Source organism: Doryrhamphus excisus, chromosome 2, assembly GCF_030265055.1.
Source record: "Doryrhamphus excisus isolate RoL2022-K1 chromosome 2, RoL_Dexc_1.0, whole genome shotgun sequence".
NCBI lineage: Eukaryota > Metazoa > Chordata > Actinopteri > Syngnathiformes > Syngnathidae > Doryrhamphus > Doryrhamphus excisus.
Window position 1 is genome coordinate 26,038,943 of NC_080467.1, and position 19,490 is coordinate 26,058,432.

At 38.7% G+C, this 19,490-nt stretch overlaps 1 protein-coding gene and 1 long non-coding RNA gene across 3 annotated transcripts in view; one reads left to right on the top strand and one right to left on the bottom strand.

The window, feature by feature from the left end:
* LOC131107832 (uncharacterized) overlaps positions 1-19,490 on the top strand; it is a 188,049-nt gene that overhangs the window by 931 nt on the left and 167,628 nt on the right. Inside the window, exons 2-3 of the long non-coding RNA XR_009120347.1 lie at positions 5,503-5,664; positions 7,785-7,892. This is a non-coding gene — a long non-coding RNA (uncharacterized LOC131107832). The remainder of the gene's footprint in view (positions 1-5,502; positions 5,665-7,784; positions 7,893-19,490) is intronic.
* On the bottom strand, positions 2,370-17,792 carry egf (epidermal growth factor). 2 transcript variants are annotated; one of them, XM_058058114.1, is made up of 22 exons: positions 17,560-17,792; positions 15,321-15,520; positions 15,008-15,189; positions 12,840-13,067; positions 12,561-12,763; positions 12,374-12,487; positions 10,876-10,998; positions 10,262-10,384; positions 10,025-10,150; positions 9,767-9,903; positions 8,255-8,403; positions 8,058-8,162; positions 7,766-7,983; positions 7,502-7,669; positions 6,519-6,629; positions 6,328-6,444; positions 6,093-6,215; positions 5,858-6,017; positions 5,494-5,655; positions 3,359-3,455; positions 3,198-3,297; positions 2,370-3,123 (listed from the first exon to the last, which is right to left on the bottom strand). In XM_058058114.1, the coding sequence occupies exons 1-22, from the start codon at positions 17,684-17,686 to the stop codon at positions 2,912-2,914; spliced, it is 3,285 nt and encodes a 1,094-aa protein (XP_057914097.1). In that variant the 5' UTR covers positions 17,687-17,792; the 3' UTR covers positions 2,370-2,911. The 2 variants fall into 2 exon arrangements, 1 of the variants encoding a protein (XP_057914097.1); XR_009120334.1 differs by lacking the exon at positions 2,370-3,123 and having other exon boundaries at positions 5,862-6,017.

Consider the following 19,490-nt stretch of genomic DNA (forward strand, 5'->3'; position numbering starts at 1 on the left):
AGATAAATGGCAGGACAGGATTATATTTCAAGAGTCTTGAACCAGTCATGATGTGCTATATATATCACTATATTGACACTTACTATGGTACCCATTATGTCATTGGATGCTCATATCACCTTGTACTTTGGTACGGGACAAAAACAAAAAAAACATACTATATTAGGAAAGCAGGAAGTGAACAAATGTAACAGTTACTGATTGTAAAAGTACCAGATGAAGGGGTAGGATTTAATAAGCTTTGCTTCTTCCTACTCCTTTTGGACATGTGGAACTGTGAACTGATTATGTGATGCATTCAATTGTAATCTGATGCATGTTCAAATGAAATAAAACCATTACCATTAAAATTTGTAAATATTTACAGCTTCAAATGAACTGAATATGTCAATCAAGATAAAATATACCACACAAGTCTAAAAATCTAGTCTCTTTAATAGTAGCAGAACATTTGAATCACACTTTAAATTGTGTTATTATGATAAATGAGGGGGTTGCGTTTAGACATCATGTGGTATTTATGGTAGATCACTTTGATTTGCTTTAACTGTTTTAATCTACGCAGAATAAAATGGCAAAAGACAAATTATTTATTCTTTCCTTTGCTGCTAAACAATGTGGTGTCAGAAGTGGGATCACTCATGGGTAGCAAAGAGGCCCAAATTTGTTTCCATATGTACATGCCTCTAATATCATTTTATTCAGTACCACCATATTAAGCCACCGTACCACCAATGGTACCATAGTTTGAGAATCAAGCCACCCCCTTTCCTCCACTTTCTTGTGATTTTTAACTTGGCCTAAATCTTTGTTAAAAAAAAAAAAAGAGTATAACTTTGTCCCCGCAGCAGAGTGGGGAGAGCTAAAAGTGACCTGGAGGATCAGAGCAAAGCCTTTGAGTGGCTCGCTAATTCCCCTCCAAGACCTCATCAGCTGTCATCCCGGCTGCAAGGGAGTCAGGAGAGATGCGGCAAAGCTCGTCCCATCTGGCAGAAAGGAAAATAACCTCCAAAATTGTCCATTAGTTGTTCTACTACAGTGTTTCCTCCTCAGCTGTCACTGTTGCCTCTTTTCAGTCTTACTTGTTGTTATTCATCAAGTATTTGCTATTTTCTGATCTGATAATCAAATGAATCACACTTTAGTTGTCCGAGTTTGAATTCTATATCCGTGGAAAATTATTGGGGAAGGACTTTCTGTTCTCCAGTGCTCAGAGTGATGCTATGGAAGAACTAAAATGGATAAAATCATGTAGAAACTGTTATAGGCGTCCCAGTACTTTTGTCACATTGTGTGCCATAATGTAAGTCTTCTTTGACCGGCTTGAACTCCCAGAATCAGCGACTCAATTGGCCCCTGTTTTCCCAAATTGAGACGTAATTTAAAAAAAATTGACAGTGGCACCAACCAATTTCACCCTTGTCTTTGTGGATGCTCTTTGGACTGCAGGTGGCCTAGCCTATCTATTAGCGCTAAATTAGGCCAATACAGAGTTAAGTGTGTCTTGCCTGGAAAATCAATATCCATGTGACCTGTGAGTTTTTTAGTTTTACTGTGACTGTTGTGACTGTTCCCCAAACCAGGTGGGTGTTGGTCCATGTTTACACAAGTCCTAGTCATTCTTGAGTCAAACGGGCAGACAAAAACAGCAGGTGGGTGGTAATAATGTGAACTGAAAAATGGCTCACAACTCATTCTCCTCATTTCCCCTTTGCCCCAGAATGAAACGCTGCCTGGAACACATACTTCAGAATCAGAATCAGAGATTGTTTATTGCTAGGTATGATCAAACACATACTAGGAATTTGTTTTGGTGAAGTAGGTGCAGACACAGCTATTAAAAATAAATATACAGTATAAATATACATACAGTCTGTTTTTGTTTGTTATACCATAAGCACAGTCTGATTATTATTGCAAAAGAGTCCAAATTGAGCGTTAATGTAACGCATAGAGTGTATGTCAATGTGGTGGGGTGAGGAGTGTCCGGGGGCGGGGGTTCCGGGCCTTGTTGATAAGGTTGACAGCAGACGGGGGAAAAAGGAAGAACATGCATCGTGGTCCCCTTAAAATCAATTAAAGAAACAACTAAATTGAAGTGACACAGGGATATATACAAAGGCTATTTTTATTTGTTTTGGGGGTTTTGAGACCCCCAAAAGAGGGATACTCGAATCCTTCGCTGACTTTTTGTAAAATCCACACACAAAAAAAGTTTCTTCCCTGGCAAAAAGTCAATAACAGCACATTTTTGTGATTATAATTTTATTGATGGAAGTAAAAACACTTCATGTCACAGTTGGGTATCACAGATGCTAAAAACAATATACAATCAGAGTTTTGTACACTTTAAATTAGGAATGCACCAATTTCTCTTTTTATTATTGTCAGGTTCACCAGTGCAAAAGCTTTATTGTCCAACATGATTATAATTACTGGTAGTATCAAATACATTAGAATCAGAACTGGCCAATATAGCAAAAGTACAAATGAAGTACAAATACTGGAATTATTGTTATCCCAATCAATACAAAGATGAGTTAATCGCTTCTAACCTCACTTTTGCACACCAAACAATCTAATTGAGTCATCCATGAGTGGTTTGTCATTGTAAAACTATATTATCCTATACAAAATGTTTGTTTTTGTCTGTTAAACTGATTCATTAATTTGATTTGCATTATTTCTTACTAAAAAAATGCTCTGATTTTCCTCTGAACCTTTAAAACTAATTAATGACAAGAACAGGAAACTGTTGCCATTCATAAGACAGAATAAATCACAGTGTCTTTGGTGGAGTGCTATTCTACATTATGTCAAATATGTGCCTTGGCTCAACCAATATTGGGCAACACAACACTCTGAATGGGAATTTGTCGCCCCCTAGTGTACAAACCGGGAAATGCAAGCTTTATACTGTACAAGAAGCAGATGGCTCTGGACCGGAAATATGTGGAACACTTTCCACCGTCATTGACGTAGAGGTGTTTGCATTCGGTGACTGACTAGTGTGATGCAGTGGGGGGGTCTGATTGGTCTCCCTGGCAACAGAGGATGCTATTGAACACTCGTACCCTTTGTTGCTTTTGGACCACGTTCCCGTGTCTTCAGACTGGTTTTCTCCTGAGGAATAAATGGAATTTGTTGTGGTTTCACGGCATGTAGAGACAATCTGTCTTCTTGGTTGTGTCTGGTACCTGTCTCCGAGGAGCAGGATGGACATACCGCCCTCTTGGGACAACCGGCTGCAGGGAGAGCGCAGTTTCCTTGTGGGTGGTTTTCCACCATTGTGTAGATCTGCAGAGTTGCACAGATTCATTGATTGTTGCTACCGTCATTAGCTTGTTAGCTGGCTTACCTGAGGCACGTTGATGCTCTCTGACACGTCCTCCTCCGTCACACTGGTCTCACTCACGTTATCCACCGAGGGCTGCTTTCTGAAAAGTCCTTGAGGTCTTAGTACAAGAGAAGGCGAATTAAAATGTGTTTTAATTATTTTGTGCCTCTTGAATTAAATGATACATAAAATGTGGCTATTCAAGGACCCATGGGTATAGCGACAATAGTTTGTTTACATTCAGATTTAGTCAATAAATCCAGTGCTTGTGTGCTTTCTCCTGGTGGTGCGTTTATAGGCTTTATAAAGTCAAGAGCTTTAAAAACTGGCTAGTTCTTTGTGCTTCATATCACTATGCACCGAGAGCTTCTCCTCCGTCAATAACAAGACACCGAAGCGCCAAAACTCAAAAAGAGCGCACAAGTGCACTTGCAGTGAAGTGCAGAATGCAATCTGAAGCTGGCCTATTGGCGGCCTGCTGGTGTCATACCTCAGCGCCTCCATTTTGTCGCTGTGAAATGGCCTATTTTGATGCGTAATTGCTGTAGAACAAGCTAAACCAAGCATGTAATTGAAAGCGTGCCACTTCCACTGGCGTTGTGTGTGTGTGTGGGGGGGGGGGGATCATGACCGCGAACGTAAGGACGGAAGTCTAGAGGTTGGGATGAGGGGAGGGGGAGTCGAATGGAGAATGCTGACAGTCTTGTCCATAAGCCAGCAAAACAACAGCAAAGCAAATCAGCTACTTAGTGGAAGCTCGGGTGGAAATGAAAGGGCGTCGATGTTCCAGTGTGTTGTTGATGTCTGCTGCACACTCGACTACACGGCGGCTTCATGCGGCCATTCACTTGGTACCCCCGACCCCCGCCATCATGGCTCATGCATGCCCAAGTTTGATGGACTCTCCCGAACTCCATCATTCATGATCTGTGCTGTTGCACCTAAACTTAGAATGCAAGACATTTCGAATAAAACCCGTCCAAATGTTCTTTAAAAAATATATATTTTCTCATAAACGATATAAAGCGGAACCTCAAAAGTCAAATTTGTCATCATGCATGATCTCATGTGATCTCTTAATTTCGCAAACTTCAAATAATTTGTCTGAGTTTTGCTTCATATAAACACATTTTACATTTACTTTTTAACATTGTGAAACAATTAGAGGCAAACTTGGTAATGGTAATGGTTTTATTTCATTTGAACATGCATCAGATTACAATTGAATGCATCACATAATCAGTTCACAGTTCCACATGTCCAAAAGGAGTAGGAAGAAGCAAAGCTTATTAAATCCTACCCCTCCATCTGGTACTTTTACAATCAGTAACTGTTACATTCGTTCACTTCCTGCTTTCCTAATATAGTTACGTTTTGTTTTTTTTAAATTTTGACCATAATATGAGCATCCAATGACATAATGTGTACCATAGTAAGTGTCAATATAGTGATATGTATAGCACATCATGACTGGTTCAAGACTCTTCATCCTTGTATTTAGCAAACATCAACTGCTTGTATTGTTTCTTGAATTGGCTCATCGTTGTGCATTGTTTGAGGTCCTAACTCAATCCATAAAATCCCCCAAAAATAAAAAAATAAACTTTTGACCATTAGTGTACAAAACATCATGTCTTGTCACAGCATTTAAATAAATATTTTTTTATTATATCAGAAAGGCAAGAAGTGAACAAATGTAACAGTTACAGATTGTAAAAGTACCAGATGGAGGGGTAGGATTTAATAAGCTTTGCTTCTTCCTACTCCTTTTGGACATGTGGAACTGGGAACTGATTATGTGATGCATTCAATTGTAATCTGATGCATGTTCAAATGAAATAAAACCAGCCAATCACAGGGCACATATAGACAAACAACCATTCACACTCACATTCATACCTATGGACAATTTGGAGTCGCCAGTTAACCTAGCATGTTTTTGGAATGTGGGAGGAAACCGGAGTACCCGGAGAAAACCCACGCATGCACGGGGAGAACATGTAAACTCCACACAGGGATGGGATTGAACTCGGGTTTTCTAGCTGTGACGTCTACGCGCTAACCACTTGCAGCCTGATTACGGATTAACGTGGTGAAACGATCACTATATTATGGAGGTGTAAATTTGCTTTGGATCTCATGTTGTGTCTTCTGACCTGTAATAGGTGACGCAGGCAATGATGGACAGCAGACAAACAAGAACCACCATGCAGGCTGCGATGACCACATTCCTCCTCTTCTCCTTCTCGGCCTGCTGAAGCTCCCACCATTCCAGGTCGCTGAACTGGCAGCGCTCACCCATGTAGCCTGACACGCAACTGCAACAGGTTAACGTTCATTACTCATTATTATATTCCATACATTATAGTCTTTGTAAAGGTGACAATGTTCAGGTTTGCTAGTGTGGCCACCTTTTCCTGAACCTACTCCTTAAAGTTTAAATGGAACAATGGCGACCCCTAGTGGTTGAAATTAATTCATACTTCAGTTTTGATTGTACAGTGCATGCAAGTAAATTACTTGCAGGCATAGGTGTCCATCTCCGGAAAGTAGAAGCAGACTCCCTGGTACAAGCAGTAAGACTCATGTGTGGAAGGGCAACTCTCCACGGAGTTACTACTCTGGTGATTGACATCCGCAGGGCTGCTTGTCGTCACTGATGGTGGTGTGATATGTACAGCTGAAATAAAAATTTAAAATTTAAAAATTAGAATGACATTAAAGACATAAGTATGACAATTCAATGCAGACACACCTTTACATGTCTGCCCGTTGCCATGGTATCCAGCCTGGCACTTGCAGAGAAAATCACCCTCTGTGTTTAGGCAGTCTGCGTTTTGGTCACAATCATGGCTTCCCAGTTTACACTCGTCAGTATCTGGACTCGACAGAAATATAAACAGAATTTGATTCATTTCAAACCGGTACATTATGCCGTCCATCTTGATACTTGTGACTTGGATTGATTATCTCAGGACTGACTTACTCACCCACGCACGAGTCTCCATCACGGGTAAAGCCTTTCACACAAGAGCATTCTGGGCTGCCAGCATTCAGGTGGCAGTTGGCATTGGGACCGCATGATGCCGTGTGACACTTGTACTGATCTGATGGAGACCCCGGGACAAACTCATCATTTAAATTCAGAACCAAACAAACTTTTTTTACTTTCCGTTGTTACCTGAGACCATCTTGTTGAATGACCTTGACTCGACATTCGCATGGTTGGGAGGCGTGGTCTCATCACCAAGACTTGTGTTGTTTGGTAGTGCCGGCTCTTCATGTGCATGTTCTAGAAATCAAACAATTGTTGGTTAACCAAATTTTTACACATGTATGACAGTTTATGGTTACAACTATTAGATTATAGGCCAATATTGGCATATTATATAACATAAAATATATTTATTAGAATTATAATTATATAAGTAATTATATAAATTATTTAAAAATATAAAAATAATTATATTATAATTATATAATTTATTATTATGTATAATTTATTATAATATATGTATATATATTATTTATATAATAATAATTATTATTATAATTATATAAATATATGTTATTGTATATAATTTATTATTATATATTTATATACATATATATTATTGTATATAATTTATTATTATATATTTATATATTACAAATTATTTATATAATTATTTATGTAATTATAATTCTATAAAATATGTTTATATAATTATAAATAATTACACAAATATATAATAATAAATTGTATATTTATATGATTATAATAATTTATATAATTGTTTATATAATATAATCCTAATGTATAATTAATAATCAATAATAATTATTTATAATATATAATTTATTGTTATATATTTATATAATTATAAATTATTTATATAATTATAATTCTATAAAATAATTTTATATAATTATAAATAATTATACAAATACACAATAATAAATTGTATATTTATATAATTATAATAATTTATATAATTATAATTCTAATGTATAATTATTAATTAATAATAATTAATTCTAATATATAATTTATTATTATATATTTATATAATATTATAATATATATAATATATTACCCCCCGCGACCCTCGTGAGGAAAAAGCGGTAGAAAATGAATGAATGAATGAATGAATAATATATTATATAACCAGGTATGATATTTACCTGGTTTAGCAAGCGGATGCACCACCACTATGGATGCTGGTTGGACCAGGTTTCCATGGAGACGCTGCAGCTTCCTCCCGGTCCTCTTGTGCACGCTTGTTAGCTGCTGGTTTTCCCTGTCCAGCACCCACAGCCTGTCCTCAAACACGGCCAGGTCAAACGGCCGACCTGGGAAGAAGAAGAAGAAGAAGGCCAGGGTTATGGGGTTGGATTGTTTGTTTTTGATTGACACCGCCAATTGAAGGGACGTTGAGAAAACCTCACCTACTTGGTTCTCTAACAGGATCCGTCGGTCGGAACCATCCAGTGCAGACGTCTCCACCCTCGACTCGTCGCACCAGAAAAGACGGTCCTCCGTGAAGTCGACGGTCAGACCGCCGGGAGATACGAGGTCAGTTCTTGCGATTACCGTACGGTCCGTCCCTTCAAGAGTGGAACTTTCCACCTTGGGGTGTAGTCCAATATCCGCCCAGAACAACTTCCTCAAAAAAGAAAGCAGGTATCGGTACACAGTATATTCTTTTCTTTCAAAAAGAGAAGGACAACATTGTCAGACTTTTCTAGAGGATGAACTACGATGGATGTTGGTTGGTCAAGTCCGTCACTCAAAAGAGTTGTTCTGTTGAGTCCTTCCAAGGTGCTGCTGACCACTGATGACTGGCTGTAAAAGTGTAAAAACATCATATTGTGAGTTTATTATGAAGAATAACTATATTAATCAATACTGATTGAGTAATAAAACATCTAGCACACCTTGGAACAGTCCAGTACAACTTGCGATGGATCCAGTCGATAGTCAGCCCATTGGTTGAGCCCAGATAGTCAGAGACGAGACGACGCCTGGACCCACCATTTATGTCAGCCCGTTCAATTGCATTCTGGGACGTGCTGGCAAAGTATACCTTTAAAATGCATTTGTAAATTGTAAACATGAAATACAGTACTCTCATTGGCCACTTCAATTGGTCTGAGATACAATAATCTTACACAATATCGTTTTGTTGTTGAATTAACAGATCTGTAGTGGTGTTGATCAAAGCAAAACTTTAATGTAAGTGTACTGTAAGGGCAGAGATCATTGCGTTATAACATTTGTCCACTAGGTGTCACTGTATTACCACACAACTAAACTCAACAAACACAGGAAGGGTGTCCAAAGTGTGACCTTTTGCACATTAAAATTAAATTAAACAAACAAAAACCTCAGCTAAAATGCAAAAAAGCACAAAGAATGAAATGTTGTTGACTAATAATAAAACAACAATTTATAAGTGTATATCCATGCCTGTTTACACAATTAGAAATAAATAAATAAACACAAAATGCTGTTTTTAAATGCAACTTTTTATTATTAAGGGATGAAAAAAAAAAATCAAAACCTGCATGGGCCTGTGTGGAAAAACTGATTTTTCCCCTGTTTAAAATTAACTGAGATTAATTGAGATATATCGGTCTGGAAGAGGTTATAAGGCCATTGCTAAAGCTTTAGGACTACAGCGAATCAGTGGAACAGTATTGAACCTTCCCAGGAGTGGCCGGTCAACCAAAATTACCCGACTGAACCAAGAGACCACAAGTAATTTCCACATGTCTGAAAAAGAACGTCATATCAACAGTAAAATATGGTGGTGGTAGTATGATGACGCTGTCATAAATTGAACCATGAGTCCTACTGTCTATCAAAAAATCCTTAAGGAGAAAGTCCGGCCCTTTGTTGGTGACCTCAAGCTGAAACCAATTTGGGTTCTGCAGCGGGACAATGATCCAAAACACACCAGCAAGTCCACGTCTGGACGGCTGAAGAAAAACTAAATGAAGACTCTGGAGTCCTGACCTGAATCCTATTGAGACGCTTGTGGCATGACCTTAACAAGATTGAGTGGGCTAAAATTCCTCCACAGCGCTGGAAGAGACTCATTGCAAGTTATTGCAACATTTGATTGCAGTTGTTGCTGCTAACGGTGGCCCAACCATTATTAGCTTTAGGGGGCAATCACTTTTGTGTTGTTTTGGATTTTTTTACTCCCTTAATAAAAAAAAGTTGCATGCAAAAACGGCATTTTGTGTTCAGTTGTGTTGTTGTTAACTAATATTTAAATGTGAAACATTTAAGTGTGACAAAGAAAATAAGAAATACGCCCTCTCTCCCCCCAAATTCTTTGACTTTTAGTGTGCGGCAATCAGTGGAAAAAGTTTACACCTCGATACAGTATTAATCCTCTTACTAATACTGCAGATACAGACAATTATTCGTGTTTTTCTTACTTTATCGTGCATAGGGTCATAGTCCAAGGATATGATTGCACCTCTGGGCTCCTCCACAACAATTTGGCCTTCAGTGCCATCGGTATTTAATCTTTGCACGCCCACCAAACTGGCAACAAGCAGATACGGTGGTGGTCCTGATGCAGAAAATCCAAAAAAAGCAACATTGATTGTGTGAGAAAAGCTTAGCAGGGGATAAAGGGGTGTTTAGGCTTGCCCTTGTTTACAGCAGCTGAGTATAATAATAGCATGACTCACCTGAGGCAATGCACCGCTTCCCGTCTTGGTGGAGCTGGTAGCCTGGCAGACACTCACACTGCCACCTAGTGGCTGCTACTGGTGTGCACAGCTGACTGCAGCCTCCTCTGTCTGCAGATGAGCAGCCTGCAACAGCAATATGTTACATGACAGACTGCATTGTATGGATTTTTAGTTATTAATATAGGTTTTATAGGTCAACTTTACAGCTATATTGTATTGATTCATGACTTTTACCTGTACAGGCCTGCCCATCTTCTTGCAATATAGACCCCTTTGGACAAACACACACAGGACCCTTGTCTGTTGCTAGGCAACCGTGACCACACTCAGTGGCATTGCCTTCACAGGTTATGATCTCTGATTAGAGGAGAATTAAAAAAAAAAAATCAGTGAAATGTAGCCTTTTTTTAAAGATGGCTGAAAATATACATAGTACATGTGCGTGTGTTATTTTTGGATCCAGCAGGTATTGCCTGTCCTGGAGTCCAATTGGCTGCAAGCTCCTTATGTGCCTTTGTGGTACAATCCCTTTATGAAGTCAGCTGTAAGCCTATAGGAATAGGTGAAAGTGTGGTGGTGGGGGGGGGGGGGGGTCGCATGGTCGGCGTGGTATAGTGTTCCCCGGTGTGTTTACTATTAGCGATGTGTGAAATAATAACAAAATAATACAATATATGTTTGGATTACATGTCTTTGGCATGTTTCTATTAATTTATTTAATTTATTAATTTATTAAGCTATATAAAAATGACAGATATACTGTTATTGGTATTCTGAATAGACTTTGACTTAAACAAATTTCCTGATTTTACCTATGAAATGAAGACAAATAGTGTTCAGATAAATACCTCTGCACGTCTTTTTGTCCGGGAGGAGGGCATATCCCTCGGGGCAGGTACAGAAATAAGAACCTGGAATGTTCTCACAACCAAGAGAGCAGCCGTGGTTCCAGTGGGCGCATTCGTTCACATCTATGGTACAAAAATGTTCTGAGTTAGTGGATGCCCTTAATGACTTAGTCAGAACAACATGTTATGTTCGAGGTAAAGGGTTTGACCCTCCTGTTCTGCAATTTGTTCTTCTTTCATGTGCCAAGTACTTGGACTTCTAGTTTTTGCTTGATTCCAACAACATATGTATATATAAAACACAAATGCAGCGTGCAGAGTTTAGTATTGTAGGGAAATGTGATTGTAAATAGTGTGAATGGTGTTGTATTTGTAAAAAAAATATTTTGTGTTGTGTATGTTGTGGTATAGTGGTCTATATATTTGACCTGTCACAAAAAATATTTCTGAAATCTATGCTTGAAATATACTTTTACCTTTTTTAGTTGGGAACTACTATTTTCCTGAAACTTACTTATGTTCTACTGTTGATTTGAAAAAAGGAGGAAACAAAACCATTTTTTTTCTGATGACAGACGGGAGTCTAATCTTTCTTTTTTGTAGATTCCATGTTTATATAACCACATAACACAATAGTCAACCAGTCAATGTTGTCTAAAATGACTACTGAATACTGAAGGAGATGTCTTTGGGAAAATGGCTGTATCGTATCGTTACAGTATCGTTACAGTGTCGTAACAATCTTGAATCACACAGAGTCAGAGTCAAATTGGTCAATTTAGGAACTTATCGTTTATTTCCTAGAGCTGTGGTATTGTAGGGAAATGTGATTGTAAATAGTTCATGGTGTTGTATTTGTAAACAAATTATTTTGTGTTGTGTATGTTGTGGTATAGTGGTCTAGATATTTGACCTGTCACAAAAAATATTTCTGAAATCTATGCTTGAAATGTACTTTTATCTTTTCTAGTTGGGAACTGATATTTTCCTGAAACTTACCTATCTTCTACTGTTGATTTTAAAAAAGGAGGAAACAAAAATATATTTTTTCTGATGTCAGACGAGAGTCTAATCTTTCTTTTTGGTAGGTTCCATGTTTATATAACCACATAACACAATAGTCAACCAGTCAATGTTGTCTAAAATGACTGAATACTGAAGGGGTTGTCTTTTGGAAAATGGCTGTATCGTTACAGTATCGTTACAGTATCGTTACAGTATCATTACAGTATCATTACAGTATCGTAACAATCATGAATCACACAGAGTCAGAGTCAAATTAGTCAATTTAGGAACTGATGGTTTATTTCCTAGAGCAGCTTAGCAAGCATCCCACCGCATAGCAGAACAGAGGGTCATCAACTCACACCACTATCTCTATATCTACTGTAGAACCACGAGGGGCCATATTTACATGCATGGATTGCAGTGACATGCTATTTTTAAAATAAATCCTTTGCACACTGATTAAAAGATGCAGCATCACCAGAAACCTTACCTTCACAATAAGATCCTTGCTTGCTGAGGGCAAATCCATCACTGCACTTACAAACTCCCTGTTCTGTGGCACTCAAACATGCGTTGATGCAGTCGCCACTCCTTTCGTTGCATCCTGTATGACAATATTGCATTAGCATGATACATTTGGCTTTTATTTACAGTTAAATGAAAAGTGTTGCTGTGACCTTGAGGCAGCAACGGCGAGTCCGCCATTGGCTGGTTGTCTGCATGGACGACTTTGATATCAACCGGGACTTTTGTCATGTGTTTTATGTTGACCTCCACTGGTTCTCCGCCTGTGTACTTGTTCACCTTTTTTATTGCTTGAGCTGCAGCATCACTGTAATATATGTACTGGTGGAATAAAGATATTCCCAGGGATTCAAACCTGACCAAAGAAGAAAAAAAAGTCAAGCAATTATGTATAAAATGTAATGTAGTTATAATAACGGTGGTGTGTTTACTGAAGTGGCTGATCGATGATGTGCAAGGCTTTGCCACTGTAGTCAGAGGAGGCGATGGCGCTTTCTCCTTGCAGACCAAACTGCACCCAGAACAGTCTTTTGTCTCTGTGGTCGATTGACAGTGCCTTCAACTGCTGTGATATCTCAATGAGCGTTGTTTTCCTCTGTCCTGTTACATCGGAGCGCTGGATGCTTGGGGTCATTCCACCAGATAACCAAAACAGAAACCTACAAAATACACTTTGTTTACGTCATTGAATGATGAAATGACATTGAATGATGTAACATGTTCTCCAAACATGCAGATATCTTTATGAGGATCTTCTACAGTAAACCTCGGATATATCGAACTCGGATATATCGGAAATTCGCTCACAACGGACAGATAAAAAAGAACTGATTTTTCTATAATGCATTTCCAATAAAAATTCATTGCATATATCGGATTTTTTATAACGGATTTCGCCTATTTCGGACAAAATCTCCAGTCCCGTTCCAATGCATTTCCATTAAATTTCCCTCGCATATATCGGATGGCCGCATCGTGACAGGCCGCTATACGACGTCATTTGCAGCGTTTGCAGCGTTGCCTGCGCGTCCAGGTACATTGGAATTATAGTCAAGGAAGTGCCTTTTTATAACGGATAAAATCCGATTTGCGCGATATAAATCCGATATATGCGTAAAACGGACATTTTCCGGTATACGCATATAACGGATTTCGCTTATATTGGACAAAACCAGTGGGAACAATTGAATCCGATATATCCGAGGTTTACTGTATTATATGCATATTTTTAAATTGGGGAAGTGAAAATTCCATAGGGTTGCATGGTGTTCGAGTGGTAACCGCGCAGGCCACACAGCTAGGTTAATTAGCGACTCCAAAATGTCCATAGGTATGAATGTGAGTGTGAATGGTTGTTTTTGGATTTTGTATACAAAATATCATTATTACATTTTATTTTGTCTATATATTAATGATGGCTACTCTATACTGTTTATAATTATTGCAGATTGCATTACGGCATTATATTAGATCTGCTCTTAATATATTTATTTAGTTTGTTTTCCAACATTTATTTCCAATTTAGGATGTAGTAGTGCCATCCAGTGGTTCAAGGCCGTTGTTCTTCCTCATTGAATATGGTCTTCCTTTTAGACCCTCCCCAATGCAGCACCCTAGGCCAGATTTTATATGGCACCTCCCTGCATCGGCAAGTTAAGTATCAGTAATATTAGTAAACTATAAATACAGCAATCATCAAATATCAAGCAATTTAAATAACCATAAAGTTTGCACAGTAACTGTATACAAAAATAAATAACTGTGCAAAAGCATAAAATACCTATACACAGTTACAGTCATCTCTTGTCATTTTTGTTGCACTCTCACGTTTTTCAATATATATTGATCTTTGACAGTGAACAAATATACAAATTCAGGCATTCAGAAGATGTCGTATTCTACACTGATCAATAATATTACTTTAATAACACAATATCAACCACAGGAAATCCTTCAAAATTAGGAAATCCCAATGTAAACTTGTGATTCTGTAGTGTGTCTTAATTTGTGTCCTATTTTCTCTTATTATGTTTACTATATTGGTTAATATGAGTGACTCTGGGGGTGTTATTCCATGTCTAAAGGGCTCATATAATGTTAAAACTCCTATTTAGAAGGTAGTAAACAGATTTTTAATGCTGTAACTACAAAAATATTATATTTATAAGTAAAGAATGCTAAAAAAAATCACTTATCATGGTTGGTTTTGACCCTCGGCCATCTCTGTGTGGAGTTTGCATGTTCTCCCCGTGCATGCGTGGGTTTTCTCTGGGTACTCCGGTTTCCTCCCACATTCCAAAAACATGCTAGGTTAATTAGCGACTCCAAATTGTCCATAGGTATGAATGTGAGTGTGAATGGTTGTTTGTCTATATGTGCCCTGTGATTGGCTGGCGACCAGTCCAGGGTGTACACCGCGCCTCTCGTCTGAAGACAGCTGGGATAGGCTCCAGCTTACCTGAGACCCTCTTGAGAATAAGTGGTAGAAAATGAATAAATTAATGTTTTTTTCAATGCCCCTCAGTCATAAATTGTGACTCCTTTGCCAGGTTTTTAGTCCGCAGGTCCAAAGAACATGTCATGTCATCGTGTGCATTACCTTTTAGTAGGGTCAGTCACAATCGAACTTGGCTGAGTCAAGTGTCTTATAAGAGTGCTGTCATTTTTCCCATTAGTGTCCATTCTCTTGACTTTTCCCTCGTCCTTGCTGGTCCAATATATAATATTCCACATCCAGTCCACCGCGAGACCTGAGATGTGTTCGTCAGATGAGTACAGTATCTGCAGAACATTTAGGACATTATGTTACCAAAGAAACAAGCCAGCCAATTTCTCCGGTTTAAGTCCAGTTGACATTCATCCAACTCTCATGGATGACGAAGACCAGCAAAGATAATCTTTTCCATAATCACCTCTCTGTGCACGCCTCTCATGGATGACTTGTAGATGATACCCGTGGGTTTGTCCGCCCAATAAAGTGTCTCTTCTCTGAAATGGACATCAAGCAGGATGGAGGTGGCCACCCCGGAAATGAGACTCCGGTGGTTCTTCCCATCCAGGTCCATCCTATGTACGGCATTTCCATGGCCGAATATCAGGAAGGGCTGTGGGGCTTAGCACAAAACAATCTGTTAGCTGTCCTTGTATCGCTACTGTAAAATGTTCCAGATAAAGACTCAAAATAATTGAGTGCTAATGTCCATTGGTAATCATAGTGATTTATTTTTGTTGGTCTTCATTTCATTGTGTACATCACAATATGTGCCTCAACCATTCACTGCATCCATAAATGCACAAAATGACCCTCTATTCAACCATGATGGCGGAAGAAGACTTATTTAGTCGTTGTCAAACCTTGACATATAGCGGGCTGTGTTTGCTTTGCCTGTCTTATCATGCTAATATAACTTTATGTGCAACCACGGTGACTGCGCTTGACGCTGTGGAATGAAGAAAACAATGAGCAACAGCAGACATAAACAGCATAATGACATGTCTGGCCAGTGACGGGTTCACAGGATGGTCAACATTGTTCTTGAACCTGTGGGCTCCAGTTCTGCAATTGTATTTGGTCTGTTGGTTGGCATTTGAATGCATTTCAATGAATTGCCATTAGCGGCATAGAATGACGATATACTAGTATAACAAACTATATACCAAGTAGCAAATAGAAATGAATCTCTTTAAATATTAATATACAATATAGTGTAGTCGTTGGCAATGGTCACCTTTTGCCTGTGGAGAACACAGAATGAAATTTTCTAGGTTTCTTAAGGTTTTTTTCTTAATTCTGTTGTTTTGCTCAGCATTCCCAACATTCCTATTCAGGATTTTTAAAATACTAATGCATAGTTTTGAGGTCAAGTCAGTGAATTGTCCCTGCACCAGCCATAGCGTCCGAACTAGTCACTTACACGTGGGTTATTTGCAAATAATGCTGTTTAATTCAACATGTGTTTGTGGCAGATCTGGCCCCAATGTGGCCCCCCTATATCAGATATTAAATGGCACAACTGTCTATCAGCGATTTACATATGCTCACAAAGGAAATTGCACCTTTTTGTCTTGAATGTAATGATAATGGTAATGGTTTAATTTCATTTGAACATGCATCAGATTACAATTGAATGCATCACATAATCAGTTCACAGTTCCACATGTCCAAAAGGAGTAGGAAGAAGCAAAGCTTATTAAATCCTACCCCTCCATCTGGTACTTTTACAATCAGTAACTGTTACATTTGTTCACTTCCTGCTTTCCTAATATAGTTTAAAAAAATATATTGTTATTTTTTATTTATTTTTTGTCAGTACGAAGTAGGAGGTGATATGATCATCCAATGCCATAATGGGTACCATAGTGCGTGTCAATATAGTGATATGTATAGCACATCATGACTGGTTCAAGACTCTTCATCCTTGTATATAGCAAACATCAACTGCTTGTATTGTTTCTTGAATTGGCTCATCGTTGTGCATTGTTTGAGGGTCTTACTCAATCCATTCCATAGTTTGATTCCACATACTGAAATGCTATGGCTAGCATAACGTAGTCCTAGCATACTAGAAGTGTTTCAAATGTACTTCTTCCCTGAGATCATATTTCTCCTCTCTTGTAGAGAAGTATTGGTTATTTTTAGCCTTATGCATTATTTTAGCTGTTTGAAAATGAACTATATCAGCAAGTTTAAGTATTTGTGATTTTAGAAATAATTTTAGAAAGGAAGAATTTACATGGTTAACAAATTCACTGTAAAAACAAGTGAATAAATAATAATGATGGTAATAAATTCTAAACACAACAGTCAACATCAAGCACTTTAAATAACCACACAGTTACATACAATGACTGTGTGTGTATATATGTATAAGCTACATTTACAATATGTAATACCATATACAGTGCTATTACATAATAATAATCAATTTTAATACAATTATATGGGCCAGCCGCCTCTAGTTTATGGTAACAGTTGTTGAGACGGTTAAACAATTTGTGTTTTTGTCGTAGTTGCCAATGGTGTGTAACTGCTCTACATCCAACCGAGAGGTGTTTGCTTTACCTGGTAAAGTGTCCCGTGATTGCGCAACAATACTGGCACCCGAAACCAAAATGTCCTGGACGTGAAGATTTGGACTGTGACAAACTCACCAACACAGCTGCTGTTCCTTCCCGCTCGTGTCAACCGCTCATCCCAACATGCCGTCCCCAGGGCGAGCACTCCGCTGCTTTGCACGGTGAGGTAGATCAGGGCTGCCGTGATCCTTGCAGCCAACATAATCCTACGTTCCGTTCAGTTCTCCTCAGGCATCGCCACAAACTGCACCGGCAAAGAAGAACTTCCCCAAATGAAGCGACATTTGCGTGCGGACCGCTTGCATCCTTGTCCGAGACACCAAGTGAAGACAGCGTGTTGTCACGTCAGAAGTGAGATCGAAAGAACCCCCCCCCCCTCTTAAAACTAGACGTAGAAATAGTGTGTGGTATCCCGCTCACACCCGATGTCGGCCCCCATGCTGCCAGTCTGTTTTGGAAGCAAAGATTGAAATTCCTGACACCAGCATGGTAAATTTTGCACTTGCGATCTCAGCACTGGAACGAAATCTTCTTTAAGTCTCAAACAGAATGTGGAAAATGCCAGAAATGAGGCTGGGCCCGAAGAAAGGTTCTATACAATAACATTTCAGCCTCACTCCTCCCCCCGTCGACCCATGTCCCTTCCGTATGTGGACACTTGTGTCTGGGACATTGAAGTGATTGGTAGTGTAGCCTTTTGGTGATGGTTCTGAAATAACATACATTATACATGTAATCATTAACATCACAGACAATAAACTTTGTTGTGAACTACAGTACTCAAGAGTTTATTGACCCCTGGCGGGAATGACTAATTTATAGAGAACGGCATGGGTGCATTTATCCTTAATTCTTTGTCTTTTTTTTCCCCCTGGGAGAACAAATAACAAATGTCAGGAACCAAAACCTCTATTCATTGCCTTCATGACTACCCGATTGTCAGCCGCAACGTCACCGGTAACCTCGTAGAGGAGCGCTGGGAGATTTACACAGCTTGTAGACTAAGGCAGCAGTGGTTGGGGCAGTGACCTTTTCCCCCACAATTTGTCCAGCGTGGTCGATGATGAACAAAGAACATGTTAATATGTTTGCATTCACACTGTCTCGCTTTGTCCCTAAATCCTCAGTTCGATTGAACTAATGCAATTTTCTTGCACTGATAGTATGTTGGCGTCCCTTAAACTTCTATTGTAGATTAGAATAATATGTTGAAGCTATTTCCTTTGACATTTGTATTGGTTAATTTGTTTTGAAGACAGGATAATTTCAGTTTGAAGTCATCCCAAAGATCCTCAATGCTGTTCATGTGCTGTACGGTCTAATTTTGGCATGAATAAACTGACATATCATATTAATATTAGCCACGTATACATGAACCCAAATATTCCAATTGCATTGGGTTTATTTGCTCAAACGGAAAGAATGTAACCTTTGTATACACCTCATTCCGAAAGAAAAGTGCCAATCCGAATGAACATATAATGGGATTCCCAGGGGTGGAATATTCCTTTCCCCAATCCGATTGAGGTATCTTGTACTCGAAGTACTTCTTTGTAGTGTTTTTCTTCTTCTGTTGTTTATCGGCGGTTGGCAAGCAACCTTCGGTGTGCATCAGCGCCATCTGTGGAACAGAATCTAAACCCTTCTATACGCCATTCACAAGTCCAGTTTTTATTAAAAAGAAAATATATATTTATATAAAACATGTCCCGAGTTTAATTATAAAATATGAGCAAGATTGAATTTGATCTTTTCTTGTTGAAATTTATCCCGGGTGCGTTCTTTCAGCGAATGCTCATATATGACGTAACATGCAGCTCCAGATTTTCTTCAGTTTTAAAAATGGAGGCGAGCAATCGGCACTGGACTGCTAAGGAAAGTTTGTTTTTGATCCAAATTAAATTTCAAGACCGGATGAAAGAAAAACTCGGTGAAGTCGGTATCACGTGATGTTAATGTTTACGTTTTACTGTGCATGCCCCATTGACTATTCTGGTTGATTATAG

Bases quoted from the DNA above. Each gene is read 5' to 3' on its own strand.
- egf (XM_058058114.1), bottom strand. From the start codon at position 17,686: ATGTTGGCTGCAAGGATCACGGCAGCCCTGATCTACCTCACCGTGCAA. The intron at 10,999-12,373 runs GTAAGGTTTCTG...TTTGTACCATAG, and splicing joins GCAAGGATCTTATTGTGAAG to ATGTGAACGAATGCGCCCAC. The intron at 9,904-10,024 runs GTGAGTCATGCT...TTTCTGCATCAG, and splicing joins GAAGCGGTGCATTGCCTCAG to GACCACCACCGTATCTGCTT.